We start from the raw sequence: 24,679 nt of genomic DNA, 5'->3' as shown, positions 1-24,679 counted from the left end.
AATCCCCAGACTAAAAAAAAAATTAATTCACAAGACCCTTTCAAAGGGTGATTTAAAAGAAGATGTGGGGGTGAGGAGGGGAAAGTTGGTGTCAGCTACAGATATATTAGAAGTGTGCATATTTTGATTCAAAATCACAGAATATCCTGGAACATCAAAATGCAAATTTAGGGCCTGTTCATGCAGATCAATCACATTTATCAGCTCCAAGGGTAGACAATTCCTGATTATCCAGGCATCTGCAGTTTGGCAAAGTATTTATCATTTATTGCCCATATTTAAATCTTTCTTATATAGAATACCACTGAGTAAATACTGGTTATATTGTACATTTTCTTTACACACACACACACACACTCTGCCTTGAAGTAAATTAGACCTGGTAAGACCAGAAGACCTTGTTTTCTCACCTAAGGTACTTTTTGATATTGATTGACGGGAAGACTCTGTTTTTCCACACCTGCCCAACTTTTGTGCTTATCCTCCTTCTCCTGAACTGCTATTTATTTACAACTATTTTCTAAAAGAGCTCTAACATTAATGTTCCAAGCTTGCACAATGAATTACTTCACTCAGGTGTTTCCTAAATTTTGTTGTTATTTTCTGAACTCTATTTATCTTTCCAGCATCTTGCAATAAAAAAGAGATTTGATTTCGTACTCCCCAAGCAATGCAGAAAGCAAATAGACTCTGTGACCTGGTGATTTTCTGTTTAGCTGAAAAATCCACAACTCCTTTTATTTTATTATGGAAGTCCACTATAAACTTTTATTTGACTTCCTCACCATTATTATAACATGTACAACAATCCATGTGAAGATTTGGGTGTATTTTTTTGTAATGTAGCTTCTCATAGGAATAGAAAAACAAATATATCCTGACAGATTTTTTTCAGGTCACCCATGGTTATGGAGGAGCCCTGCTGTACTCCTTCTGTGTATTTTCTGAACAGCTGCCATTTTATTTTCTCCTTTTCAGAAACAGACAAATAATCTCTTTCCCCTACTCAACAAAAAATGCAAACAAGTATAAAATCCCTTATTAAAATCAATTTGTAAAGTCTTTTATGCAAATATGTAACAAGGTATATGATCACCTTGTGGAGAGGTAAAGTGGCTTTGAGTATTTTGACTGTGAATACCAAAATATTTTATTTTCATTGTTACTGACAAAACATTCAATTTTATAGTAAACCCTAAGTTTTATAGTAAACTCCAGTTTTCTAGCAGATTCTTTATAGTACTATCCCTTTTCTCTGTGTTGTGTTTATCAGTGTAGACACTGACTCAGGATTGAATTTGAATGTCTCACAATCTCCTAAAACAGATGATTTTAAAACATGATAGACAGTTAGCTTTCATAGCATTTTCAAACTTAAAAATCATGATCATTATTGTGAGTAATGGTATCAGCTTGAACCATAGTAAGGATGAAATAGAATGTGCTTAAATTTAATCATACAGGGGAATGTAGTGATTCTGATTAAATTCACAAAGTCTGCTAAAGAATCTGCAGAGGATGAATAATACTGATAATTAAAGATGAAGAGAAGTTCTACTAAAGATATAATCAAAGAGGTTAAATGTGCTGATCTAGACACTGCATAGACATTGTAATAAATGTCTTCAGTTTTGAAATACTGTGTTATTATAAAACTGGAAGCATATTGCAAATTAATTATTCTGTACATGGCATAATATATAAAGGGAAGGAAAACTGTGACACCAGTCTGGTTTATTTATTCTTGTGAATATGTTTGTTTGCTGCTTTCTTTTTCTCAAAATTGCAGTCCTCAACAACATCAGATTCTTTTCTAAATTAATGCAAATTTTGGATTATTTTTTGTTTTCTTTTCAGAGGGATGGGAAGCACCATACTGTGTTCTGTAGAGGTTTTTTGTTAGAAGATGTTTTATTATACAAATTTGTATGTATATAGGAAAAAAACGAGTGACATGGCCATCCAAACAGGATCTTCAGTATAAAATCTGAAGTGCTGAACCTTAAAAACCCTAGAACTCAGTTCAGAGTTTTTCAGCTGAAAATCTTTCAAAAGAAATAATGAGGTATTACTGGAGAATAATGGCATGTATTGAACTTAACCGAAGGTTGGAGCTATTTAAGGAATTTGCAAAGTCAATCTTGGGCAGTTCCCCTCCTTCCCCAGCAGTGATGTCATTCCTACTACCAGCAGGAAGCAAAACACTGATATTCTAGCCAGACCACAAGACATACGTGCTTCTTTTGAGCAACAAGCATGATCACAGTGAAATTATACTACCTTTGACTATGTGGATGGAGGGTTACCACTAAGGTTTATAGTAAATTTGGCAACGTGAGTTACTGAACTTTCTACATTTTATGTTTACATGTTACATTTTCTAACATCTGTGAAAATGGGTAACTTATTTCCAGACTGTGTTGTGGTGTCCAATTGAGTAAATTGTCAAGAGGAGTAGAGGGTTTTCAAGCAGTTTAACTATGTGAGTACTGGTATCTCAAGAGTTACGAGGCATTGAGAAAGAGTTAGGGAGTGCTGAGAAATTGGAGTTTTCTTACTTTCCAATTGCATTGCCTTTTTTGGTCAGTGTCTGTAGCTTGGGACAAACTGAGGTCCTTCAACCCTTCTGTCCACTGATATTTTGAAAGAGAATATTGTTGAGAGATACTGAATGGTGATTTGAGTGAACAAAATCTGGGCAGAACAGATTTATTCCATGTGTATGAGTAATAATTACACAGGGAACGTGGAACCATTTTTTGTGAAAGACCAGCTGGCTGTGGAAGTGAACCACAGAGCTGTTTGCTAGGAGCATTGCACAGTGCACAAACTGTCTTTTGCTACAAATCCTGTGTTCCAGAATTGTACCCACTGTTTTTAAACCTATATCAGGATATGATTCATTATTGGTCATTTGCTTATTAGAATAATATTTTCTTATAGATATCGGACTTTAAAACAGTCCCATAAAGTCTACAGAACTCCTAAAGATACTACTTATTATAAGAAATACAGAAGCAGACAAGTCTTGTCTCAGACCCATACTGTTGAGAAGATCAAATTATGTTATATAATCTGAATATTGTTTCCCAAATCTAGCATCATTCAGTGACTTGTTCCTTATTTGTATCACAACAGCAGAAAACAAGAAGCTGATGTGTATTTAAGTTTGAGTGTCCTGGCTGTGTGCCTCGCAAAGAAGCCTCTTCTTTCTAACATATATATATATATCTTCACTACAAAATGTATAATCAGTCCTTCCAGTTTTCTTCACTAAAACATAGTAGTGAAATACTCTCTGAAGGCAGCCTCAAATATTACTTGTTTCTAGGACAAGATTTTTACTTTTTTGTGGTTTTTTGAAAGTCTCTTACTGAGTTTTAAGAATAACCTGTTTCTTTGTGGAAATGATAAAAGAAGTAAAATGAGTTGGCCATTAGTCAAAATGAATTACTATCATTCTAAAGTATTTACTAAGGCCTCTGTAGAGTCTTCTGCAGGAATTTAGAGTACTATATGCTTTCCTTTATTCTAGTCAACTGTGGGTTTCATGTTCACCAGCTGGAATCCATGCCTAGATGTATCCAAATATTTCTATTGGGTTTTTTAAAATTATTTTGCATTTCCCACAAGATTTGATGCTCATTTGAATGAACATGAAGTTAAGAAATAATTCTAGAAATGTTAGAATAAGATTTAAGAAAATTTTTAATTTCTGTTACTCAATCTTATCATGAACAAACTTAATGAACAAAGTTGTTCATTAATAATCCCTGAATTAAAATGTGACTGCTTGGCACTTAGTAGTTTCGTTGGAATACAAAAAGAAATATAAATCATCTCTTGCTCTTAATATTCTAGTATGAGCTAGATTTTTCTTTTAAGTGAAGAAAAAAAACCCAACAGAATAAAATATGGCATTAGTTAATCTGAAAAGCTTGCAATGACTGTTAATATCTGTGAAGTGATTATTGCATTCACTGCTCAGAAAGAAACTGAGGCTTGTTTTTCAGTTTTTAAGTACCACATATGTCTTCATCACATTTAAATTTTGGAATTTGCATGCAGATGTGATCATTATGCTGTTTTGAATCTGAGTGCAAGTATCTCACATGCATAGTCATATTGCAGATGTTACATCTCTATCATTTCTTCTTTCAGAATTGCATGCTAAAATTCTTCTGGGACTTTTACCCACAGTCTTTTACCCTGTATATTGCACTAGGCTGGCACACTCTCACCAAATTTTTAGTGAACTTAGCTGTCCCTTCCCATATTAAAAGCATATTACTAAAGGCAGAAAGCAGTGAGTCATCATAATTATTTTCTGTACCTACATCTTGCAAAGCAGTACACACTCAAACATCTCTTAAACAGCTTCAGAGGTGGGAGTTTCATCATAAATGGTAGGCTGAGAATTAGAAAAGTAAATTGTCACACTCAGGAATAGTATTGTTACCACCAAATCTTTTTACTGGTCTTCTAAGAAAAACAAATCTTCTTTTGCTGGTCAGGGCTGCATGTAGAGTGTTTATCTGACATGATAAAGCAATACCTGAGCTGGGACAGCTGTCATATTGGAGATAAAGCATTCCATCCACACCATAACGTCATAACCTGCAATGAAATCTTCCTAAATTTTAATTTCCTCTGGTGTTAGCCACAGGCAGGGTACAGACTGACTTCAGACTCTTCACTGGAGCACTCTGGAATAAAGTGTATGCCAGCAGTGTGTAGCTGAATGGGAGAGGTGCTGCACCAGTGCTGTTTGCACCAGCTCTGCCTTTCAGCCACCATGGCTCTAGGCAATTAACCAAAGCTGAGAGCACCAGCAGTTTAAAGTGAATTTAACAACAGGAAGGGAACAAGGAGTTAATTTTTCAGCTAAAGTGAAAAGAGTGCTTTAAATCCTTATCTTTACTTTTGGGAGATTGACAAATAGTTACAACTCTCTAGGGAGGCAGCTTTGAACAGAAGACTAAACACTGGCTGAAAGACTCTTCTGCTGAAAGAAAATAGGGAGGGAAAGAAAAAGGAAAAAAGGTTTAAAAAGGTACTTGTCTCTAGAGTAAAAATACCAGGAAGATCAAAGCTTAAAAATCAGTAAGTATCTTCTGAGCATTTATCTCCATAGCCTTAAGGAAATAAACATAACTTGTTACACTACTGGTAGAGAAAAATATAGAAAGGCAAACCGGAACCTTACAATAACAATATAAATTTAGGTGCAGATGGAACAACAGAAATCACTTAGAATACTAAGGATACAGTAAAATAAAATCAATATAAAATTAATATCTCTGTTCAACACTGCTAATAATACTGGTAAAGGTGCTATTCAATTTCTAGATCATTCTGTGGAATACTGTCCTGGTTTTGCCTGCAACTCATGTGCTAAATATGAATTCTAGGTTTTATAGCATCTATTCTTTTCTTTGCTTCTTCTCTTGTTAATTAGTAATATATACACATCAAGAGAAGAGAAAACATATGTGCTTTATTGTAATTATTATTAAACAAACAGCTCACACTGCCTGAGATGTAGTGGTTTCCTTACTTCCCTACAACCTCCAGCTGTGAGCTTTCAGTCTTACAACCTCTAAATAGTAGGCCAATCAACATGTAGCTGCTAGAATAGGCGGTAGTGGTAATTGGTAATTTTACCATTTAGCTAATACTCAGTACTTTGATACAGTGCTAAAAGGTCATTGCTGTTTGCCTCAGCATCCTATTGTGATCTAAAACATAGTTATTAGCCATGAATAGTGATACAATCTCATGTAACTTTTAATCAATTATTGCATGTTTGTGTGTGTTAGTTCACTTGTATTGCCAAAATAGCAACTTGGAAACTTATTTTTGCTCTTTTATCTTGGTTTTCTAGTAACTAATAGTCAGTTTTGCTTTCATAGAAAAGGCTGCTTGTTCAGGCCCTAAAAAGTTTGGTGGATAGTGGTAAGAACAAATGCTAAGTTGCTTCTTTGTTCTTTCCTTGATGTAAGAAAAGAATCATTTATTTCTCTGCAATGTTGTTTTTGCTTCACATAAGATCTGTTCCTAATATCATGGTAAAATGAAGTGTTCTTGATGATGCATGTCTAAATTTTCATTTTAGTCAGCGTAAAATCTAAACAGCGCTTTACAAATCTCAGGCAGGCAAGTAATATACATGCAAGTTGACTTCACTTACAGAGAAACAGAATGTAATACTTGTCATGTGTGGGAAAATTTGTAAATGATCTGGTTTTCTTTTGAGTAGGAAGAAAACATGAGATGCAATAGCTTATGAAATGAAATGGCAATGAATTTAGAAAATGTGACAGTTGTTTTGCAACATGCTTAATTGTGTAAATAGTTCCATTATAGTCAGTTTCCTCAATGAGACTACTCAGTATCTTTAAGTTAGACAAATCATGTAATGAAAAACTTTAAAAGCCATTGGAAGACAATCAAGAAATATTTTTTCTGCATATTATTATTTTGAACAGAATACCTAGATTTAGGAAACATGGAGTATTTTTTCCATAATTTGTACTATTATATGATGTAACAGACTGTTAAAAATGGATTTTTAATTATTTTTTCCAGTGTGCAGTGATTTGAATATTACTAAATACCGTAGAAAATAAGAAATTTTTTTTTTTTTTTTTAAATCTACTGTAATTTTATGCAGCTATAAAGATCAAACTGTACCCATTTTTTAGTATAATGGACGTCTGCTTTCTGAAACACTTCGCAAAATCATGTTACATAAAAAAAAATACCTATTTTTTTTTTTTTTTTACCTTAACTGGAAAGAACTTTTACACTGTAGTGAAAAAGATAGAAAATAATAAGATCTCAGAAACCTTCTATAGCTAATCTAGAAGAATCTAGATCTCAGATCTCTATATCTCAGAAGAAATCACATAATTTACACTGTTACACATTGGCCTTGCATATGTTGTGCATCAGTTAATTTAGCCTTACTACATGTTTTCCTGTTGTATAATAGGTACATACTTTTACCTGACTCAGACTCATTAGAAAAAGAGTCCCCAAAATTCAGGTAGTATATCCTAACTTTTAAACCCTTGATAGTTTCTGATGTCCTACATTAGGTTTAAAGCAGGAAGTAATTATTTACAGCTCATAGTTGATTACATTTTTGGTTTTCATGTAGAATAAGATACTTTCTAAGGAATTTTTATCTCCTTTTCTGGAATAAAGTACTTTGTCCAAATTTAAGCACAATGTAAGGGTTCTATGTGTGGTAGTAATTAATTTTTTTGGGAGCATATTTAGATTTTTATTTATGAGAAAGGTATTTCTGTTAAGCTTCTTGAAAACTGGTAAAAATATTTAAGTGCATTTCTTGTCAATTTTTGAAGGCTTCAGCAGGACATTAACTTGTAAAAAACATTTTTTTTCTCTTTTGAATAATTAAGTAATAGAAGCTCAAATAGCCTTCCTGTTGGAGCTGCAAAGCATGATCAGCAACAAACATAGAGATTTATGAGGTACTTGCTGATAACTTCCAAGATCTTTCAGACTTTTTAGTGCAGAGGGAGATTTTCAGTGTGTTCAGGCAAGAACTGTGTCATGTTCCTGCAGTTGTCATCTCCATGATGCTAAATTTTGTGAAAAGGCAGCTGCTAAATTCCAAAGAGTTAGAGAATTAGAAAATGTTGGTCTAACTGATAATAGAGAAGCATAAACATTTTAGGACCAAAATACAAGAGACTGTTATTTCTCAAAGTTCTTGCTGATGGTCTTTGAAGTGGTTACTGGGTTTTCAAAGGACATTAAGATGTCAAGGTGGGGCTTTGGAGGTAAAAGTGTTTATGGACATATACCTGCAATAGGTCATGAAGGCTTAAATGGGTCATATTAAAGGTTGAAAATCAGAAAGGATGAACATCAGGAGGCATCAGAATAAATAGTTTAGACAAAACTTTTCCGGAAGCACAGTATTTAAAGAAAGAGCACACACACAGGAAGCTGCCTATATGTTAGTAAAATATTTTTCTCATTTGCCAAAGGAGCTGGAAGTTACAGAAAAGGCAAAAATAACTAACCCTTTATTTTAGAACCCCTTTTACATTTCATTTAATAGAACAGCTTGTATTATATCTCTTAAAGTGATACATACTCAAATACTCAAAAATGCCATAATGAAAGCAGAAAGTTGTTTAGCACGCACAGATTGATTTTTAAGTCTTCTTCAGGTACAAAAAAATATTGGAATACTGAATTACTTTTGTGGGGTCTGAAATTTATTGCTATGTTTTTGTTTTGTGGTAGAAATTATTTCTCAATTGCTGTAAGTCTGACCTCTTCGCAATTGCTTCTAAAGAGTACATATAAAAATCTTCATGCCTACCTCTCCAGCCTACAGGAAAAATAGTTCAATCTCTTTTCTCTAAAAGAAATGAGTTTTGTATTGTTGTAAAATGGATGACAGATGTTACTACTAATAAATCCAAAGAGAAACAGTTTTATTATTGAAAGCATATATAACCCTGCCCCTCTCAGTCAATTGCCTGCACTACTCCTGTGGCATAGGGCCTTCCACTGAGTTTTAATTCACCACTGGACACATTCACATCTTCTGTTATCAAGAATTCTGTGTTCTTCATTTGTACCTTCTTCATGCAGCTTATCAGATGTTAAGTCTGTTGACAAAGTGAGAGTGGAGGTTTTTTCTGGTTACACTGGTTTTGATGTACTTGACATATACAACACTCTGCTAAGCTTACTCTGTCACACTGTGTCTGCTCAAAGGCAGGAACTGGCTCTCCACAGCTGTTTGACTTCGTTAACTATTCTACACAAAACAGTTTGTGATGAATTTGCAAGTAACTGACACAACATGAAGCTTTCTTCTTTTCTTTCTCTGTTTCTCTCCCATTACCCTCCTCCACCCTGCCTGACATGATGACTCTTGGCCCTTCTTGTAACCACACTGGACTATTCAGACATTATCACAGCCTTCATTTAGGTCCATGACTTCCAGCTATGCTGAAAAAAGCTACGCTTCACACTGGTGAAGTGTTCCACTGGAACTGCAGCATTTTGTTCTGCAGTTCCAGTGGAACTGCAGCAGGTTTTTGTTAACTAATTGTCATTTTCATTTGCAGAAATGTCTTCTACAAAAAATCAGAACAAACCAAAGCAAAATCAACTAGAAACAACAAAGGGTCATAATTTAAAAATATCAGGAATGATTGATGATCTTTGATTAGATGAATGGGAAAATTGGTGAGAAAATTAAACAGAAACTGTGAAAGCGAAAAGCTTGCCTATACTGTACATAAAATCAGTTTAATATTTACTGTGCAAATGTTTAAAAATATTATGGACCACATTTTATTAGTACTTTAAATATATTCACTCAGACTCTAGACTAACAAATTTCAATTTACACTGCCTGTTGTGGATTTTGATTTCATTACCTTTTTTAGAGGTAGCGCACTGAACTTCATAATTATTTAAAATAATTAAAAAGTAGTTTAAAAAATTATGATGAGCTTAGGGATGTGAACCTTGATCTTTGCATATAAAAGGTTTTAAAAAAAAATCTTTTTAACATCCTGTGTCCCTGTGTCCAGCCAGAATTCTGTTTCATATTATTGACAATTTAAATTGTGGTGGAATTACTCAAGTTGTAGCGAGAGTTATAGCAAAGCTGAGTAAATCTGGTGTTGTTCTACGTTCAACATCTTGTGAATGAATTCCCACATCACTTCTCATTTACAGTTCCATGAGAAATATAAGTTGTTGTTGCTAGACAAATGTGAAAATGTCATGTTTAAAGTAATCTCTCTCCTTCAGTCTTTCAGAGAGCCTGCTTGAGTATGCTCCATTCAGCTTACAGTGATGCACAATACCTCTTTCAAGGCTGTGTGAATATTATTGTGAAAAATGTGTTGGAGTAGCATAGGACAGGAGCAAGCTCCCAGCAGATGAGAGCAAGTGCTGCCCTGCATCACCTCTGTACAAGCTCAAGGCAGGGCCTCTGCCACGCTTCTGAGCATGCTGGGGTGTCAAGCGTTTTCTTCCACATGATAACTCAAAGTACAGACCTTATCTATCATTTCTAATAGCAGCATTCACTATTACATCATAAAGTATATTCAATCACAGACTATTCCCGCTTTTACTTCATCTTAGGGCAGCAGTGAAATTTCAGGTTGGACTCAAAGTCACAGCTAAACATTGGGCTTGGGTGACAAAATGAACCTTTGACATCATGAATCTTCAAGTCTTTGTGAGATGAAAACCTTGAAATGTTGACTGCTTAGCCATGTGTATACTATAAAGTGTTAGTGTGAAGTTCTGTGTGACTCCGTGAAGTTTTTTGTCAGCAGTGGTTATTCAACTTGCCAGAGGACTGTGAAGAGCTGAATTTTAAGCAGCTAAATTTTAAGTGTGTCCTCTGATAGAGAGAAAGCCTTTCTGTATCCTTGTAGACCAGAAGTCAATGGTATTTTCCCTGTAGCATCTTTGTACGGACAGAGACATTTTAGGTGGTGAAACTCATCCAAACAAAAAAGCAATTAATATGTACTCCCTTCCATTCTTTTTCCTATACACCTGTTCTTTGCTAACAGCTTCCTTTTAGAAGATGGGCAGCTTCTCAGTATTTCTGAAAGGGAATGTTGCCAAAAGTGGTGACACACACAAGTAGTGAGAGGGATTCCTCCCTCGTAATTCAAGCATATGAGGAGCAAAGTCTAGAGTGTTGCACTATATTAAGAACGGCGAAGCAGTATGACATAGACTCTAGATAGGTTATACAAGAGTGCTAGTTTTAATATTCCAGATTTTCTTTTATAGACAGGTCCAAGAGGTAAAACTTCTATTGGACATTAAACTAACACATCACCGTCATTGGTCAGTTAGGAACTGCATTGACTTTCAGTCTTGACTGTTTCCTTCGAGTAAACAACAAAGATCCAAACAACACCTGCAAAAGTTGTTGTCTTTCTCCAAGGACTGTTTGGATTCCTCCTTATGATCTCTCAGGCTAGAGTAAGAACCTTGTGTGACTTAGTTCCACAGGCTCTGTGCTCCCTGTCTGCTTTCTTGCATTCAGCCTCCATACAGAGCACACCCACTCCCTGTATAGCCAAGCAATCAGAGAAGAACTTCACCATCTACTCACAAAGGAACTACTTTCTTCCTTCTGTTAAAGGTTCATACAGTTTCAAAGATGCCAAGTGCTTTAACTTCTACAAGTACTTTGGATTCTGTCTTTTGCTTACATATATTAGGAGTACATGTTATAAGGCATTGCTTTGTGTCTTACATCTTCCAGCATTTTCTTAATTGATGTTCATGTTCACACATGTTCAAAGTGGTGGAAAGACTTAAAATAAGCAAAGAAAACATAAAAATGGGGAAGTACTGTGTCTATTGCTTTTTTACAGTCACCTATCTGTAATCAGGTAAGCATTTTGAATGTGGTGCAAGTATGCTTTTGAGCAATGAAGATGAATGCTGCATTGAGTGTAGAAAAACAATTCATATTTTGTATGAGCAACATTAGTATAACACTGAATAGTAATGAATTTGGAAGGGTATCTTCTTTGACTGCATTTTTCCAAAGTCCATTTCCAGTTCTGACAACATATCTCGTTTTTCTCCATCTCTTCAGCAATAGGACTTCTGTTGGGTTTTTTTCATGCTTATGTTTTCTGTTTATTGAAATAATGCAGTAACATTGAAATTGTTACATCTGTACAGCTGCATTGTTGTGCTGGGCACCAGAAAAGCAGTTGAAATGCATAGACACTACTGCTTTAATTCACTGCACCACATGCTTTTAACATGCGGCACCTGGTATCTTTTGTTAAAACTCAAGGGATGCAATTTCGTAACCCTTATTCCTCATTTATTTCTTTTAGGGAGCTAAACAGTAGGTCTTTTGGGGTATCTTTCTTACCACTGACCAAAGGGAAAATATCCTCTTTCTCTTCCTCTAAAATGTACAAGTTTGATGCCGAGCTAGAAATGCAGAAAATAGCGTTGTTCTCCTTTAAAAACAATGCTTCAACAAAGTTAATGATTTTGACAAGTTCCTTTGTCAGGTTCTTAAATTCTTCAGCTGTGACATTAATGCAGTTAGTATAGTTTATAGTTGACAGTTTGAGCTACAGAGTATGTAGGCTGCATTAGAAAACATTGAGGAAGATTATGGCGTTGAGGAAATGATTCCTTGAAAGCAGTGTAACAACAGTAACAGAAATGGCCATGATGAGGAAGGAGGGAGAGGCAGACTGTATATGAGAACTCCTTTGACGGGGTGCTCTTACTTCCTCTTTTCTCTCTTGCTCTTTTGAACGCAAGAAAACAAGATGCTTCTAGAGCATCCTCAAACTGAGATGTTGGTACTTGATGGCGGTGATTTATTGCTTTACACTTCAGTCTGAGTACAAGGTAACTACTTACAGAAAGTGTCATATGTATTTTATTAGTATAAATACTTTAACACAGAGTAATAATGAGTAGAAAAGACAGGTAGAAGAGCAAAAGAATGGTTTTACATGTTCTGGACCAGTCAGTGTATTCAGGCTACAAAACAAGTGCTCTGGTGTATACATGAACCTGCTGCTCATCTCATTATTTACCTTACCATAAAGCTGTATGTGATGTGAAAAAGTAAAGCTTAAAGAAAAAACTGCCTGCATTGCACTGCTTTCCCCTTTATTTTTCTAATAAAATTAAGGAGGATGTAAAAGCACAAATATTAGTATGTTAAAATATTGACTGGATAGAGTAAGCATGCTTTTTTTGTTTTCCTAATCTTGATTCTTGGCAAGCCCCAATTTAACCTCGATTTTGTGTAATCTAAATCCTAACCCTGTCTGGAAACTAAGCCTTAAATCAGAAACAGTAATCATGGAAATTCATGTTGCTGGCTTTTGCAGTCCTCTTGTCTTTTATTCACCAGTGCAAAATATATAGTGGTTTCCTTGTGAATTTTTGCATATGGAAATATGTGGCATGCTGTATTCTCTTTGCTTCAGAAGTTTAGCATTTCTTTTTCCTAAATATATGATACCCTGCTCTTAAAACACCATATCCTCTGCCTTTGTTTCATTACCTCAGATTCTGAGTCCTGTCCTTGTGTTAGATAAGGGGTGTCTGGTGGTAGGGATGCTTGAATTCCATACCTCTCTTTTTTCTTTTTTTTCCTTTTTTTTTCTTTTTGGGACACAGCTTTTTTTGTATTTCCTGTCATGTTCCAAATGAACAGAACAGACATCCAAAAGTTCAGTCATAACCAAATTTGGTTACATTGATGTTCAGCTGATATGCTCTGCTTTAAGCTGTGACCTGGCTGTGTACAAATATGAGAATAAAGCTTTACTTAGAGGCTTGTGTTTTCATAGAGTGTTAATACACAAATGTTAATTCTTGTTGTTCAGAATGTCGTCATTAAAGCAGAGTGAGAGGTATTTCATTGTTCATGTGAGTGAGACAGGTCACTTTGGGAAAAGTTTGCTATGTGCAGTCTAATTTTTCAGATTTTGAAAACTGCTGAAAGGTACAAATTCCTTTTTCCATTTTCATGTCCTTATGAAGATATCTAATTTCAAAGGCTCAGTGCACTCATTTGTTAAAACAGAACTTATTTAAAGCTAAATGCTAATAACAATGAATGTTAACTGACTTAATGCAATGTGAAATTGCTGCTTCAACATTCATACAAATGATAATTCAGTCTAAGTGGCTCTATGTTCTGTTATATAGACATTACTTTGCAATTTGCAGGGTAATTGCATACAGAGCTACTAAACAAATTTGTTGTCTTTTGTATCAAAATGTGCTTTGCACATCTCTTCAGTATATGAAGATACTTTGAAATGCATTGGTTTTGATGGGATGGTATGGACAGCTGTTCTTATGTTGAATTTTTACTGATCATCTTATCAATGCCTAATTCACTTTCCTTGTGTGCTAAAATTGTGCAAAATTAAAGAGAACTCCCAACTGATACCAAGATCTATTATTCTAGTGGAGCCATTACCCTGCTTTGCTGATATACAGCACCGCTAAGAAAAAAGTATCCATCTGTATATAGCAACTTCGAACAAAGGATCCCACAAAATAATTTATTGTGTGTTCATAATTACTTCTATTTGCCAAAATTTGCCTTGTAAAGTGTTTCAGTATGAATAATGTTTATTAACTGGCACTTCTCTGATGCTTTATATCTTTTAAATCCAATTTAATTTTTATGTATAATTAGAATTGGCTCTGGTTTTGTTTTTCAATTCCTTTATATCCATGGTTCTTCAATAATAGTACAGAATACCAACTTCACTGTGAAATGGTGATTTTTAGTTCCTCCCCCAGTCTCTTTGATTTTACTGTTCTCAATCCTGCATTCAGTTCAGTAGGAAGAAGAATGATTTGGAATAATACGGTCATGATGTCAAAACAGTGCAAATTATATGCTGCTGCCATCTGGAATAGTGAAAATAAAAGCTTTATTTACACTGTTCTTTGAAATAATAAACTTTATTGTGGCAGTTTATCTTCAGTATCTATAATGTATTCAGGGAATGCTCCATGTGTGCCTTTTTATTCTGTGAGCTACAGAATGACTAAAATGTGCCTGTGGCAAACCTATCAGTGAATCTTAAAATAGAATCACTTTCTTTTCTTCTGGAATAGAGTTGAGAACCACCTTCCATTTGCACAATAAGAATAATTGGTTTACATAAGCAAGATTTTCAAGTGGCACAGTCAAACACTATGAGTATGTATTTTAGGCAGATGACACAGATTTAACTACAGGTTAATATTCTGGTCTAGACATGAATATGAACTCCAGATTCATATTCTGGAACATGTATATTTCAATGGTGAAATAGTTAATGAAAAATTTAATACTTAACAAACATATTAGCCAATTTTTGTTACAACTGTCTGGCCTTGAGCCTGGTGCTATAACTTTGCCTTTATAGTCCGTAATCCAAAACCAAAGTCCTAACAATTTGCTTTGGGTACTTCCCACTTGTACTTCAGATCATAGTAATATCATCATATTGTGGTGTAACTCAGAAGACTATTCACACTATTCACTCTTTCATGTTAAAACATGATGGTGATTGCCAGAGTGATTCAGTAAGGTAAAAGTGTGCAAAATTTAAGACATCAAGACTCAATCTGCTTCTAAAAGCTAGCACTCTTCTTGCTGCCAGGAGGGCCTACTCATGATCTGAAAGTAACCTTTTAAAGAAAAAGTAGTCAAAATGTTAAGAAGCTGTGGCACAAATCCTAGCTAAATATAACTATTTTTTTTTTAGCTGTTGTATATTAAACATGCAGGTTTACTACAAAGGGTCAAAGTAACTGTACTGAAATCCTCTTCTTTCTTTGGATCCAGCCTTTGTATATGTGTAGTCTTGACAGTACACTTTCATTGCTTGGGAAGTTCAGTTCCTGAAATCTTATGAAATAATTACATCACTAAAAAAATTTTAAGAAGAGATTGCAGCAGCACATTTTTTCTTTAAGAAGAGAGGAAATAGTTAAGTGATGAGCAGAACAGAATTTATTATATATAGTTGTGGTACAGCTATGTTTTTTCTATCAATACCACTTAAAGATATGTGTGGTTTCTTTTTGGTAGAGTATAATTTTAACGTGTGGCTATTTTCAAGATTCCACTCCATCAAAATTTTGTTCACACAAAAACACTGAGTTTGAGTCTCTAATCTAAATGCTGTTGCATTTATGAGGGCAAACTCACCTCTAGGACAAATGCAGCAACAAATAAAATTACGTATTTTACATTTGTTGTTGGTATACTTATATTGAAGTCTGAATGTAAAGACTAATATGCTTTTTCCTATTAAGTTTCTTGGAAAGGAAGCAATTACTAAACTGGCAGCCAGGACATTGTTTACAGAACATAGAATTATGAAATCATTAAATGGCCTTTGAAGGAGTCTTAAAGTTAATCTATTTCCAAGCCCTCTAGAATGCACAGGGACACCTTCCACTAGACCAGGTTGCTCAGACCCCTATCCAACCTGACCTGGAACAAGTCCTTACCAAGTTCAACTCCAGCTTCACCTAGGCCTTCCTGACATCATCCTACACAACCATACTTTATCCCTCTACTCTTCTTAGGTCACCACCCATCCTAGCTTCAGCTGCCTGTGCATTTTCTTTTTTCCCTTCAGTCTGACCAGCAGTTCCCTTGCCTTCCTTCCCCAGTTTCTTGCTCCTGGGGATTGCCAGCTCTTGCACTCTGTGGAAGACTCCCTTGAAGATCTGCCATCTCTGTTCCACTCCCTTGTCCCTGAGGGAAGTCTCCCATTGGATCCCACTGGCTATCTCCTCGAAGAGTTGGGGATCTGCTTTCCTAAAGTTCAGGGCCTGACTTTGTTCCTCGCCCGGCCCATATTCCTCAGGACTGCAAACTCCAGCAATGCGTCATCTCTGCAGCCCAGACTCCCTCCAATCTTGACGTTCAAGGTCAGCTCACTCACACTGGTGCCCATCAGATCCAGGATTGCATGTCCTCTGGTAGGGCTGCTGTGTATTCCTTGGCTCAAGAAGGTATCCCTCATGCTTTCCAGGAGTCTCCTGGCTTGCCTGCAGCCCGCTATGCTGCTTTCCCAGCAGATTTTGGGGTGGTTAAAGTGCCCCAACAGGACAAGAGCCTGTGATCATGGTGCTGCCTGTAGCTGGAGCACGAGGGCTTCATCAGTAGGGTCCCTTTGATCAGGGGTCTATACTTAAAACCAGCCACAAGGTTCCCTTTCTTGCCTTGGTCCCTAATTCTTACCCACAGGCTTTTGACCTGCTTGTGGTTGTTCTTCAGAGACAGATGATGTCTCTACCTCCTGATGTAGAGGGCAACCCCTCTGCCCCTCTCTTTCCTCACCTGTCTCTTGGAGAGCCTGTAGCCATTGATAGTCACACTCCTGTCACATCCCACCAAATTTTAGTAATGGCAAGAAGGTGACAACTTTCTAGCGTCACAGTGGCTTCCAGTGTCTTTGTTTGTTCTGTGTGCATTGGGTGGCAATGTCAAACTGATCGAGTATGCTGGGAGTTGAGAAATACTAAGAACCATGATACTAAGCAAAGCAAGGTCATTTTGCAGCATTATCTCTTAAGGGCTCATGTGGTAACCTCTCTTTGTAATTGTTTTCTGTACTGTTCAGATCATACACTGAAAAATAACGTTTGTGGAGTTCATGCAGCAGCTTGAAATTATCCTAGCCCTGTACTAAATGCATTATTTTAATGCCAAGAATTAAATTCAGCACCTTTAAGATACATGACAAATTCAAATAATGTGGCCTATTTCTAAATCACTTGTATCTGTCATCCTAAACAAAATACATATTACATGGATAAGTCGCTAAGCCACAAGGACAGAGAAATCTGACCTTTAATGGCCTCTCAAAATGACAGTACCAAATGGCTTTGAGAAGGTCAAGTCTGATTTAAATTGTTGATGAATTGGAAACCAATTGACTAGAACTGAATATTACGTGGGAAAAGTAGTATATACTGTAGTTTAGAGCCTAATAAGCATAGTAATGATCAGTAAAAAGTATTTTTCTGGCCGCCTCACATAAAATTGTAGAGATACTAATATATAAAAATTTTGTAATAGTTACTTTTGTCTTATTGTGGCAGAGATGCAGTTGTTCTGTGATTTGATGCTCAGCTTTGTTTCATGGAGTGATGATATGTCATACTTGGTATCAGTAAAGTGTAAAGGCAGTTGTACAAACCATGAATAAACTTAGATAAAAAAAAGTAATTAACATCTTAAAAACTAAATCCATTGTGATAAGCCCTCCAATTAGAAATTTCATTATTTTCCTTGTCCATTTGATATTGGATATCTGGATTTATTGACAGATACCTGAAAACCAGGTTGGACACCAGCCACAACTGTCAAAAATATAACAGTTCTGGGTATTTGAATGTTACATCATGATGTTTCTCATGAAAATTTCATAAAGAGCATTCATTCAAAGAGATTGTATGCATAAGGCAGATGGATAGAATTTAATTGCCCTTATTAAAAATAAGAAAGGGAGGCTCTTTACTACTCCATCCTGCTAACATTCAAGATAGATTATCTTTGTTGTACACTTAGGTATTTGCAAAAGGGACTCTACAGTTTTCTGTATTAGCCAAGTAGGAAAGGCTATAAAAATCCTGTTCTGTGTCACATGTCAAATCTTGTCAGCTAATACCAAAGCAAAAACTTTTATAAACAGACATGAAACATACCTTTCTTTGGGAAGAGCCTATGTCTGGTGAATGATTGGACATTTATCAGCTGATTGGTAGAAATCCTAGTTCTGAAGAGTCAAGGAAGCTTGCTGGACAGTTGTGATCACTGCATTAAGGCTCTGGGATGACTTGGGTGCAGTTTTTTTTCTTTTCCAGTTGCAGGCGTTAGCTTTGAAAGAAACTGATGGGCCCACATGGTTCCATGATTAGTGTTATCACCAAAATGTTGGTTTCCTTGACAATGGGATGGCCTATACATGGCACCAGTTTGCTGGATGGAGACAGGATTCAGCTGCCTCAAAGGGGGAAGAGATTCTTTGGTCAAAGGCTAGCAGGGCTTATTGATAGGGGTTTAAATAGGGAACAGAGATACCATCAAGTTTAATAGTGGTAAGGTGTGGGACAACATGCCATCCCACAGATGCCAGCTAGATGGCTGAGCCAGAAAGGGCCTGGAAAGGGTATGTAGGTCAGCAGCAAAGCACCTGAGGGCCAGCACCAAGACATTCCAGCCACACCAGACGGAAAGTCAGCTTCATTGCGGAGCAACCTAAAACCCCTTTGTACTAACACATGCAGCAGGGTGGTACTAGAAATGTGTGGATGCCTGCAGGTCTATGACTTTAATTAGTATGGAAACACAGGAACCCTTCCTATGACTAGGGTGTTAGAATGAAAGAATGCAGCCACTATACATCATATTTGAAAACCCATGGCAGTCCAGTGAAGTTCCCACCAACAGGAAAGGGGAAAACATGATCTACACTTTTAAAAAGGGAAATAAGAACAAGGAACTACAAGCTAGACAGTCTCACATCAATGCCTGGCAAGGAGCAGATCCTCCTGGAAATTATGCTAAGAGACACTGAAAATAATGAGGTGATTTTTGACAGCCAACATGGCTTCACTAAAGGCAAATTATGCCTGACAAATTTGAAGCCTTCTAGGATTGCATTACAGCAATGGTGGACAAGGAAGGGCAGCAGTGTATGTATTTGTGCAGAGCATTTTACACTCTCTCACTCATCCTCTAAACTGGAGGGGCATGAATTTTGGCAGGTGGATAAAAAATAGGCTGGATGATGGCACTCCTGGAGTTGCAGTCAACAGGTCAATGTTTAGTTAGAAACTAGTGACAGCTGAGGATCCTCAGGGATTTGTACTGGTACCAGTGCTACTTGGCACCTTTGTCAGCAGCTTGGGCAGTGGGTTTGAGTGCTCCCCTAGCAAGTTTGCCAATGACATTAAGCTGTGTGGTGGGGTCAGCACACTGAAGAATGTGGATTGACCGTAACAGGCTTGAGAGGTGGAACCTGAGTAAGTGCAACAAAGCCAACTGAAATGTTCTGCACCTGTGTTACAGCAAGCAGCAATATGGACTTAGTGGAAAATGGATCGAGACTTACTCTGGGGAGAAACACAGGATTGTTTTTGGATGAAAAGTATGATATGACCCTGAAATGAATACTCGCAGCTCAGAAAGCCAACTGCATCCTGGGCTGCATAAAAGAGGCATGTCCAGGAGGTCAGGGGATATGCTTATATCCCTCTATTCCTTTTTTGTGATACTCCCACCTGGAGTATTGTGTACAGGTCTGGGGCCTCCAACACAAGAAACACTTTCATTAGTTAGAATGAGGCCAGTAGAGAGCCACAACCTGATTAGAGGTCTGGAATACCTCTTTCTACAAAGAAAAACTGAGAGAGTTGGGACTGTTTAGCCTAGAAAGTAAAAAATGTTCTGGAGAGCTTGTTAAGCTTTCCAGTATCTAAAGGGGGCTACAAGAAGGCTAGAGTGGGGCTTTTCAGAAGGAATAGGAAATGGGAGATTTTCCCTTAGCTGAAGAAGGATGGATTTTGATTATATCTTAGGAAGAAAAGCTCTACCCTGAAGATGGTGAGGCACTGAAATAAGTTGCCCAGAGAGGTTGTGGACCCTCCATTCATGAAGGTGTACAAGACCAGTTCAGATTTATCTCTGAGAAAGTTGGTCTAGTGGAAGAGGTTCCTGCTCATGGCAGAGGTGTCAAATGTAGATGACCTTTTCCAATTATTCTGTATTTTTGTGGTTATCTATGTGCACTTGTGCAACCAATTGTGTAGCTCATGAGCAATGTCACACCCCAGGAACTACAAAGAACTGTAGGCTGTACTTGCTTGCTATACATTTTTTCAGAAAAGTCTGAAGACTTATCTGACCTCTTTGAAAATATGACACTTCTTAACTAAAGAGAGGTATTATTTTTTTTTTAATATTGAACAGTTTCTACTATTAGGTTTATCCCCTAATTAATTATGTCAGTAATGACTAGTCAAGACATTTAATAACATGTGCATTATAGTTAGTGCTGATCCTCTTTATTTCGTTATTTTTGATTTTCATTTTTGAATGGAAGTAATATTATTTTGCAATAAAAATATTTTTGCCATTTCAGTGGAATTGAAGAGCAAGATTTTGTATTTTGAACAGGTTTTTTAGCCATGAAAATTCCTGATCCAACTGTGCTTCCACTGTTACTTGCTAGCAGGTGTCACATTATGAAGGGCAATTATTCTTGTGCAGAATTTTTTAGTATTTCAGTATTAATCACACTAGCATGAGGATTTTGGGCTGTATCTAAGTATTTTAATAGGCACTGTTGTATCTATTCAATATCATTATGAGTATCCTGCCACTTAAACTTTTCCATCCACACAGCTCCAATGTTTACAATTTCTCAGTGTTTTGCATTCATATAATGCATTCATCTTCACAGCACTTCCCTGTAGCAGTAAAGCACTATCATGGCCATCTGTAAGATGGACAGTCGAGCACGGGAGCAATAGATGTTAAGAGGAACAGCAGATAAGTAATAATGATAGAAGCAAGAGACATAACTCGGGTCTTCCAAGTCCATGGCCAGATATTACACTACGTGATCATCCTTCCTTAGGTACTTCTCTGGTATAAAGAGAAGGGGTTTTCCCTATTGCTGGTAGACACGGTAATTCAATATTTCATGTAAAATAGTAAGGACTCTTGCAAGCAGGGCAACACCAGCGTTTTATGGTACCATAGTATGATTCCAATGATTGCATGCTAGGTACTGTATCTCACCTGATTTTATAATTATAAAGTTTGTAGCCATTTTTTATGTACTTTTGTATCAGCATTTTGATCATTTGATTGTTTGTTGTTTACAAACAGTTAGGTGATTACTGAATGCTAAGCAGGATGATGATTTGGGCTTTCATGCAGTACTGCACAACTAACATGAAATCTCTCAATTTATACATTTCTTTTTCAGAGGATCAAATTCCTCGAGGTTTTCCAACCATTGATATGGGCCCACAGCTGAAGGTGGTTGAACGAACTCGTACAGCTACCATGTTATGTGCAGCCAGTGGCAATCCTGATCCTGAAATAACTTGGTTCAAAGATTTCTTACCTGTTGACACAAGCAACAACAATGGCCGCATCAAGCAGCTACGCTCAGGTAGGGTCTTGTTACTGTTTCCACCGACGCCCAGAGTTGTTCTCTCTCACTTTTTCTTTCTTTTTTTTCTCTTCCTTTTTAAACAATTTTATTTATAGGTAATAATTTCTCTTTCCCCTCTCCTTTTCTGTGTTACTGAGTGTGTTGTCCATGTCTGTGATGTTGTCATAGCTTCCTATAGAGTCTGTCTCTATGTGTTTTGCAGCTTCTGTTTACTCCACATTGCTCACTGCTGTGACTGTATTTTTTGATAATTTTTTTCTTTACTGCTTTTTGCAGTACTTGATGGATCCATTTTCTCCTCTTTCTTTCTTCTTTCCTTTTAATTTTTTTTAACAAATTTATTTCAACATTGGACTTCATTCAGAAATTGCAAGGAGTACCAATGGTTATATTCATCAAAACCAAAACCTGCATTAGACACTTCAATTAAAATCTAAAATGTGTTTATTGCTGTCTTTTCCACATTTGACTTCACCAAAGATTAGCCAGTTTGGACACATCTTCTTTCCTCTCACAAATACATAAAGCACAGTACTTCTTCCCATGCAGATTTATACCTGGAAAAAAAAAAAAAAAAAAGGAAATAAAATCGTTGTGTAATCTGTGGAACAAAGTTGGGTTTTTTTTGCTGCCTGAGCATTTTTACCAACACATTTAGCCACAGTAGTGTGCGTCCACGCTAAAGCTTTATGAATCCTATATTTTCTGGATCTACAGAAGTCTGCTTTTGGTGTAGATTCCAGCTTTTGCTGCTCTCTCTCTCTCTCTTTGCCCTTGCACCTCCCTAGCAGTTCTCTCACTCTCCTCCTGCCCTAGTTTATTCTTTTGTTCTCTTTAGATTAAAAACAAAACAAAAAAAAACCAAAAAACCAAAACCATCTCTAAATTTATCAAGTTGAAAGCTTATCCCAAAATAAGATCACTGATCATTGGGATATAATGAGCTTTTTTCCTTGACAATTGTAGTAGATACCATTGTAGAATCTAAGTTGTTTAATCACGTGTCTTCCCAGAATTCTCAGCTTTTGACCTGTCCTGTGATGTTAAATCGTCTTGTTAACCTACTTTTTGCTTGTTGTCAGCAGAACTGTGTAAATTAACCTTCTGTTAATGTAAATTAAGATTTTTTCACATGTGACATAGATGATTTAGTATATAAAGCTTTAACTGAAAACTTTGTACCAAATTATAAGGAATATAATAATATTTTTATGCTGTCTTTCTTCTCTCCGTATTTAAATCTCCAGAATCTATTGGTAAGTGCTTAGTTCTGAAGCGCACTTCACCCCCACTAATTTCCATATTCAGAATATTATGATTATGATTATGATAATTATTATATGATTAGTATTATTATTCTTAAAATGCATGGCATGCATTTTACTAACAGTCAGTGTAGTCACCAGATCCCTATAGTGGCGCACACGCACACCTCCACAGAAATGTTGTCTTATCAGTCATAGCAACACCTAAAAGAAACAGTACACATGTATCACATAGATCTAGAACAGTAAATGCCATAATCCAGCCTAAACTACAGTGTTTGTTTTGAGATAGACTTCAGTGTATCCTCTTTTTATATATATATAGAACTATATATATATATATTTAAATAGAATTTCCAGTATTTTCCTAAAATATGTCATAAGTACAGTTTTGTAAAGTTTCCTTTAAGTATTTGAGGCATATTTGATACATATCTAACCCTATATAACCAAACGTCTAAGAATTCAGATGCTGCTCTGAGAATGGCAGTGCAGCCAATTATAGCCTTTCTGCCCTTTGTGGTACAATGCAACTTGCTTTTATAACCTGATAATACTATCTAATATATTCCTGTTTTAACAGTATAGTAATTCAAGTTTCTCTTAAGACCTTATTTAATTCTGTAAATCTAATTTGATTCTTCTTCCAAAGCCCTAGCCTCCTTCTTCTCGTACTAATGCTTCTTCTTTCTAATCTTATTTGCATTCATATTATCCACCCAGGTGGTACACCAATAAGAGGTAAGAGTGCTGAACTAACGTTCACAGAATGATCTTACTCATTCTTTCTGTCCTTTCATCCCTCTCATCTTTGTCCTGTTTTTGGTTTTGTTTTGTTTTGTTTTCCATAAGGAAAAAACAAAACAAAACAAAAACCACGGAAATGTCCATCATCTGATTTTCTTTTTCCTTTGTCCTGTTTGGTTATGATCAGTGAATCTCATATTGTGATCTTTCTTTCTTCACATTGCCTTTTCCTTTCCCCTTTTCATTTGTTCATTAAAAAAAAAAATAAAAAATAATTAATTAATTTGTGATATGCTTCAAAGAAAGCATATCCAGGTCTCCTGGCCATAGCCCAGTCACAGCGTACCATTTGTCCCTCTTTTTTCTTTTTCTTCTTCTTCTTCTCCTTTTTCTTCTTCTTCTTTTTCTTCCTTTTTTCTTTTTCTTCTTTTTTTTTTTCTTCTTTTTTTCCTTCCTCTTTTTTTTTTTTTGTCCAACTGGAGCAAAAAAAGATCATTTTTTTTCTTCCTTAGCTGTTCTTGTCCTGGACCAAAGCCAAGATGGTCTGGAGAACAGTAGCAGACATGCAGAAGACAACATGGACTATCTTCTTTTTGTCTTATCTTTCATAAAAGGTTTTTGGTTTTGTTCTTCTTCAATCCTTTTTTTTTCTTTAACTTCATAAAATTGAAAATATGTATCCCTCTCTAAAAGAATTACAGAAATGGTTTTTTCCCTTTATTGTGGTCTTGCCTTTTTTTTTTTTTTTTTTCGGTTGCTGTTGTAGTTTTCTTTTTTTTTTGGAATTCTCTCACCTCTGGATTTTTGGATCTTCTAATCTACAGGCTTTGGAAATGAAAGGTTACTGACTCATTATTCTTGGTGGTATGTGGTATTGTTGGTTTTTGATACTCTAGCAAAACTGTTTACTTCTTTTGTAATTCTTGT

General features: G+C 36.1%; 1 protein-coding gene across 50 annotated transcripts in view; it reads left to right on the top strand.

The window, feature by feature from the left end:
* Positions 1-24,679, top strand: part of PTPRD (protein tyrosine phosphatase receptor type D) — a 1,166,996-nt gene that overhangs the window by 1,005,318 nt on the left and 136,999 nt on the right. For 30 of the 50 annotated variants that reach the window (XM_033520262.1, XM_033520295.1, XM_015652791.3 and 27 more), the window contains 3 exons: positions 21,549-21,737; positions 22,988-22,996; positions 23,729-23,746. In XM_033520262.1, coding sequence (XP_033376153.1) covers positions 21,549-21,737; positions 22,988-22,996; positions 23,729-23,746 — 216 coding nt within the window. The remainder of the gene's footprint in view (positions 1-21,548; positions 21,738-22,987; positions 22,997-23,728; positions 23,747-24,679) is intronic. The other 20 variants (XM_033520279.1, XM_033520276.1, XM_033520281.1 and 17 more) reach the window with 2 other exon arrangements.

Source organism: Parus major, chromosome Z, assembly GCF_001522545.3.
Source record: "Parus major isolate Abel chromosome Z, Parus_major1.1, whole genome shotgun sequence".
In the NCBI taxonomy this organism is placed as follows: Eukaryota; Metazoa; Chordata; class Aves; order Passeriformes; family Paridae; genus Parus; species Parus major.
Note: the sequence above shows the minus strand (reverse complement) of the source record. Positions and strands in the feature narration are given on the sequence as shown.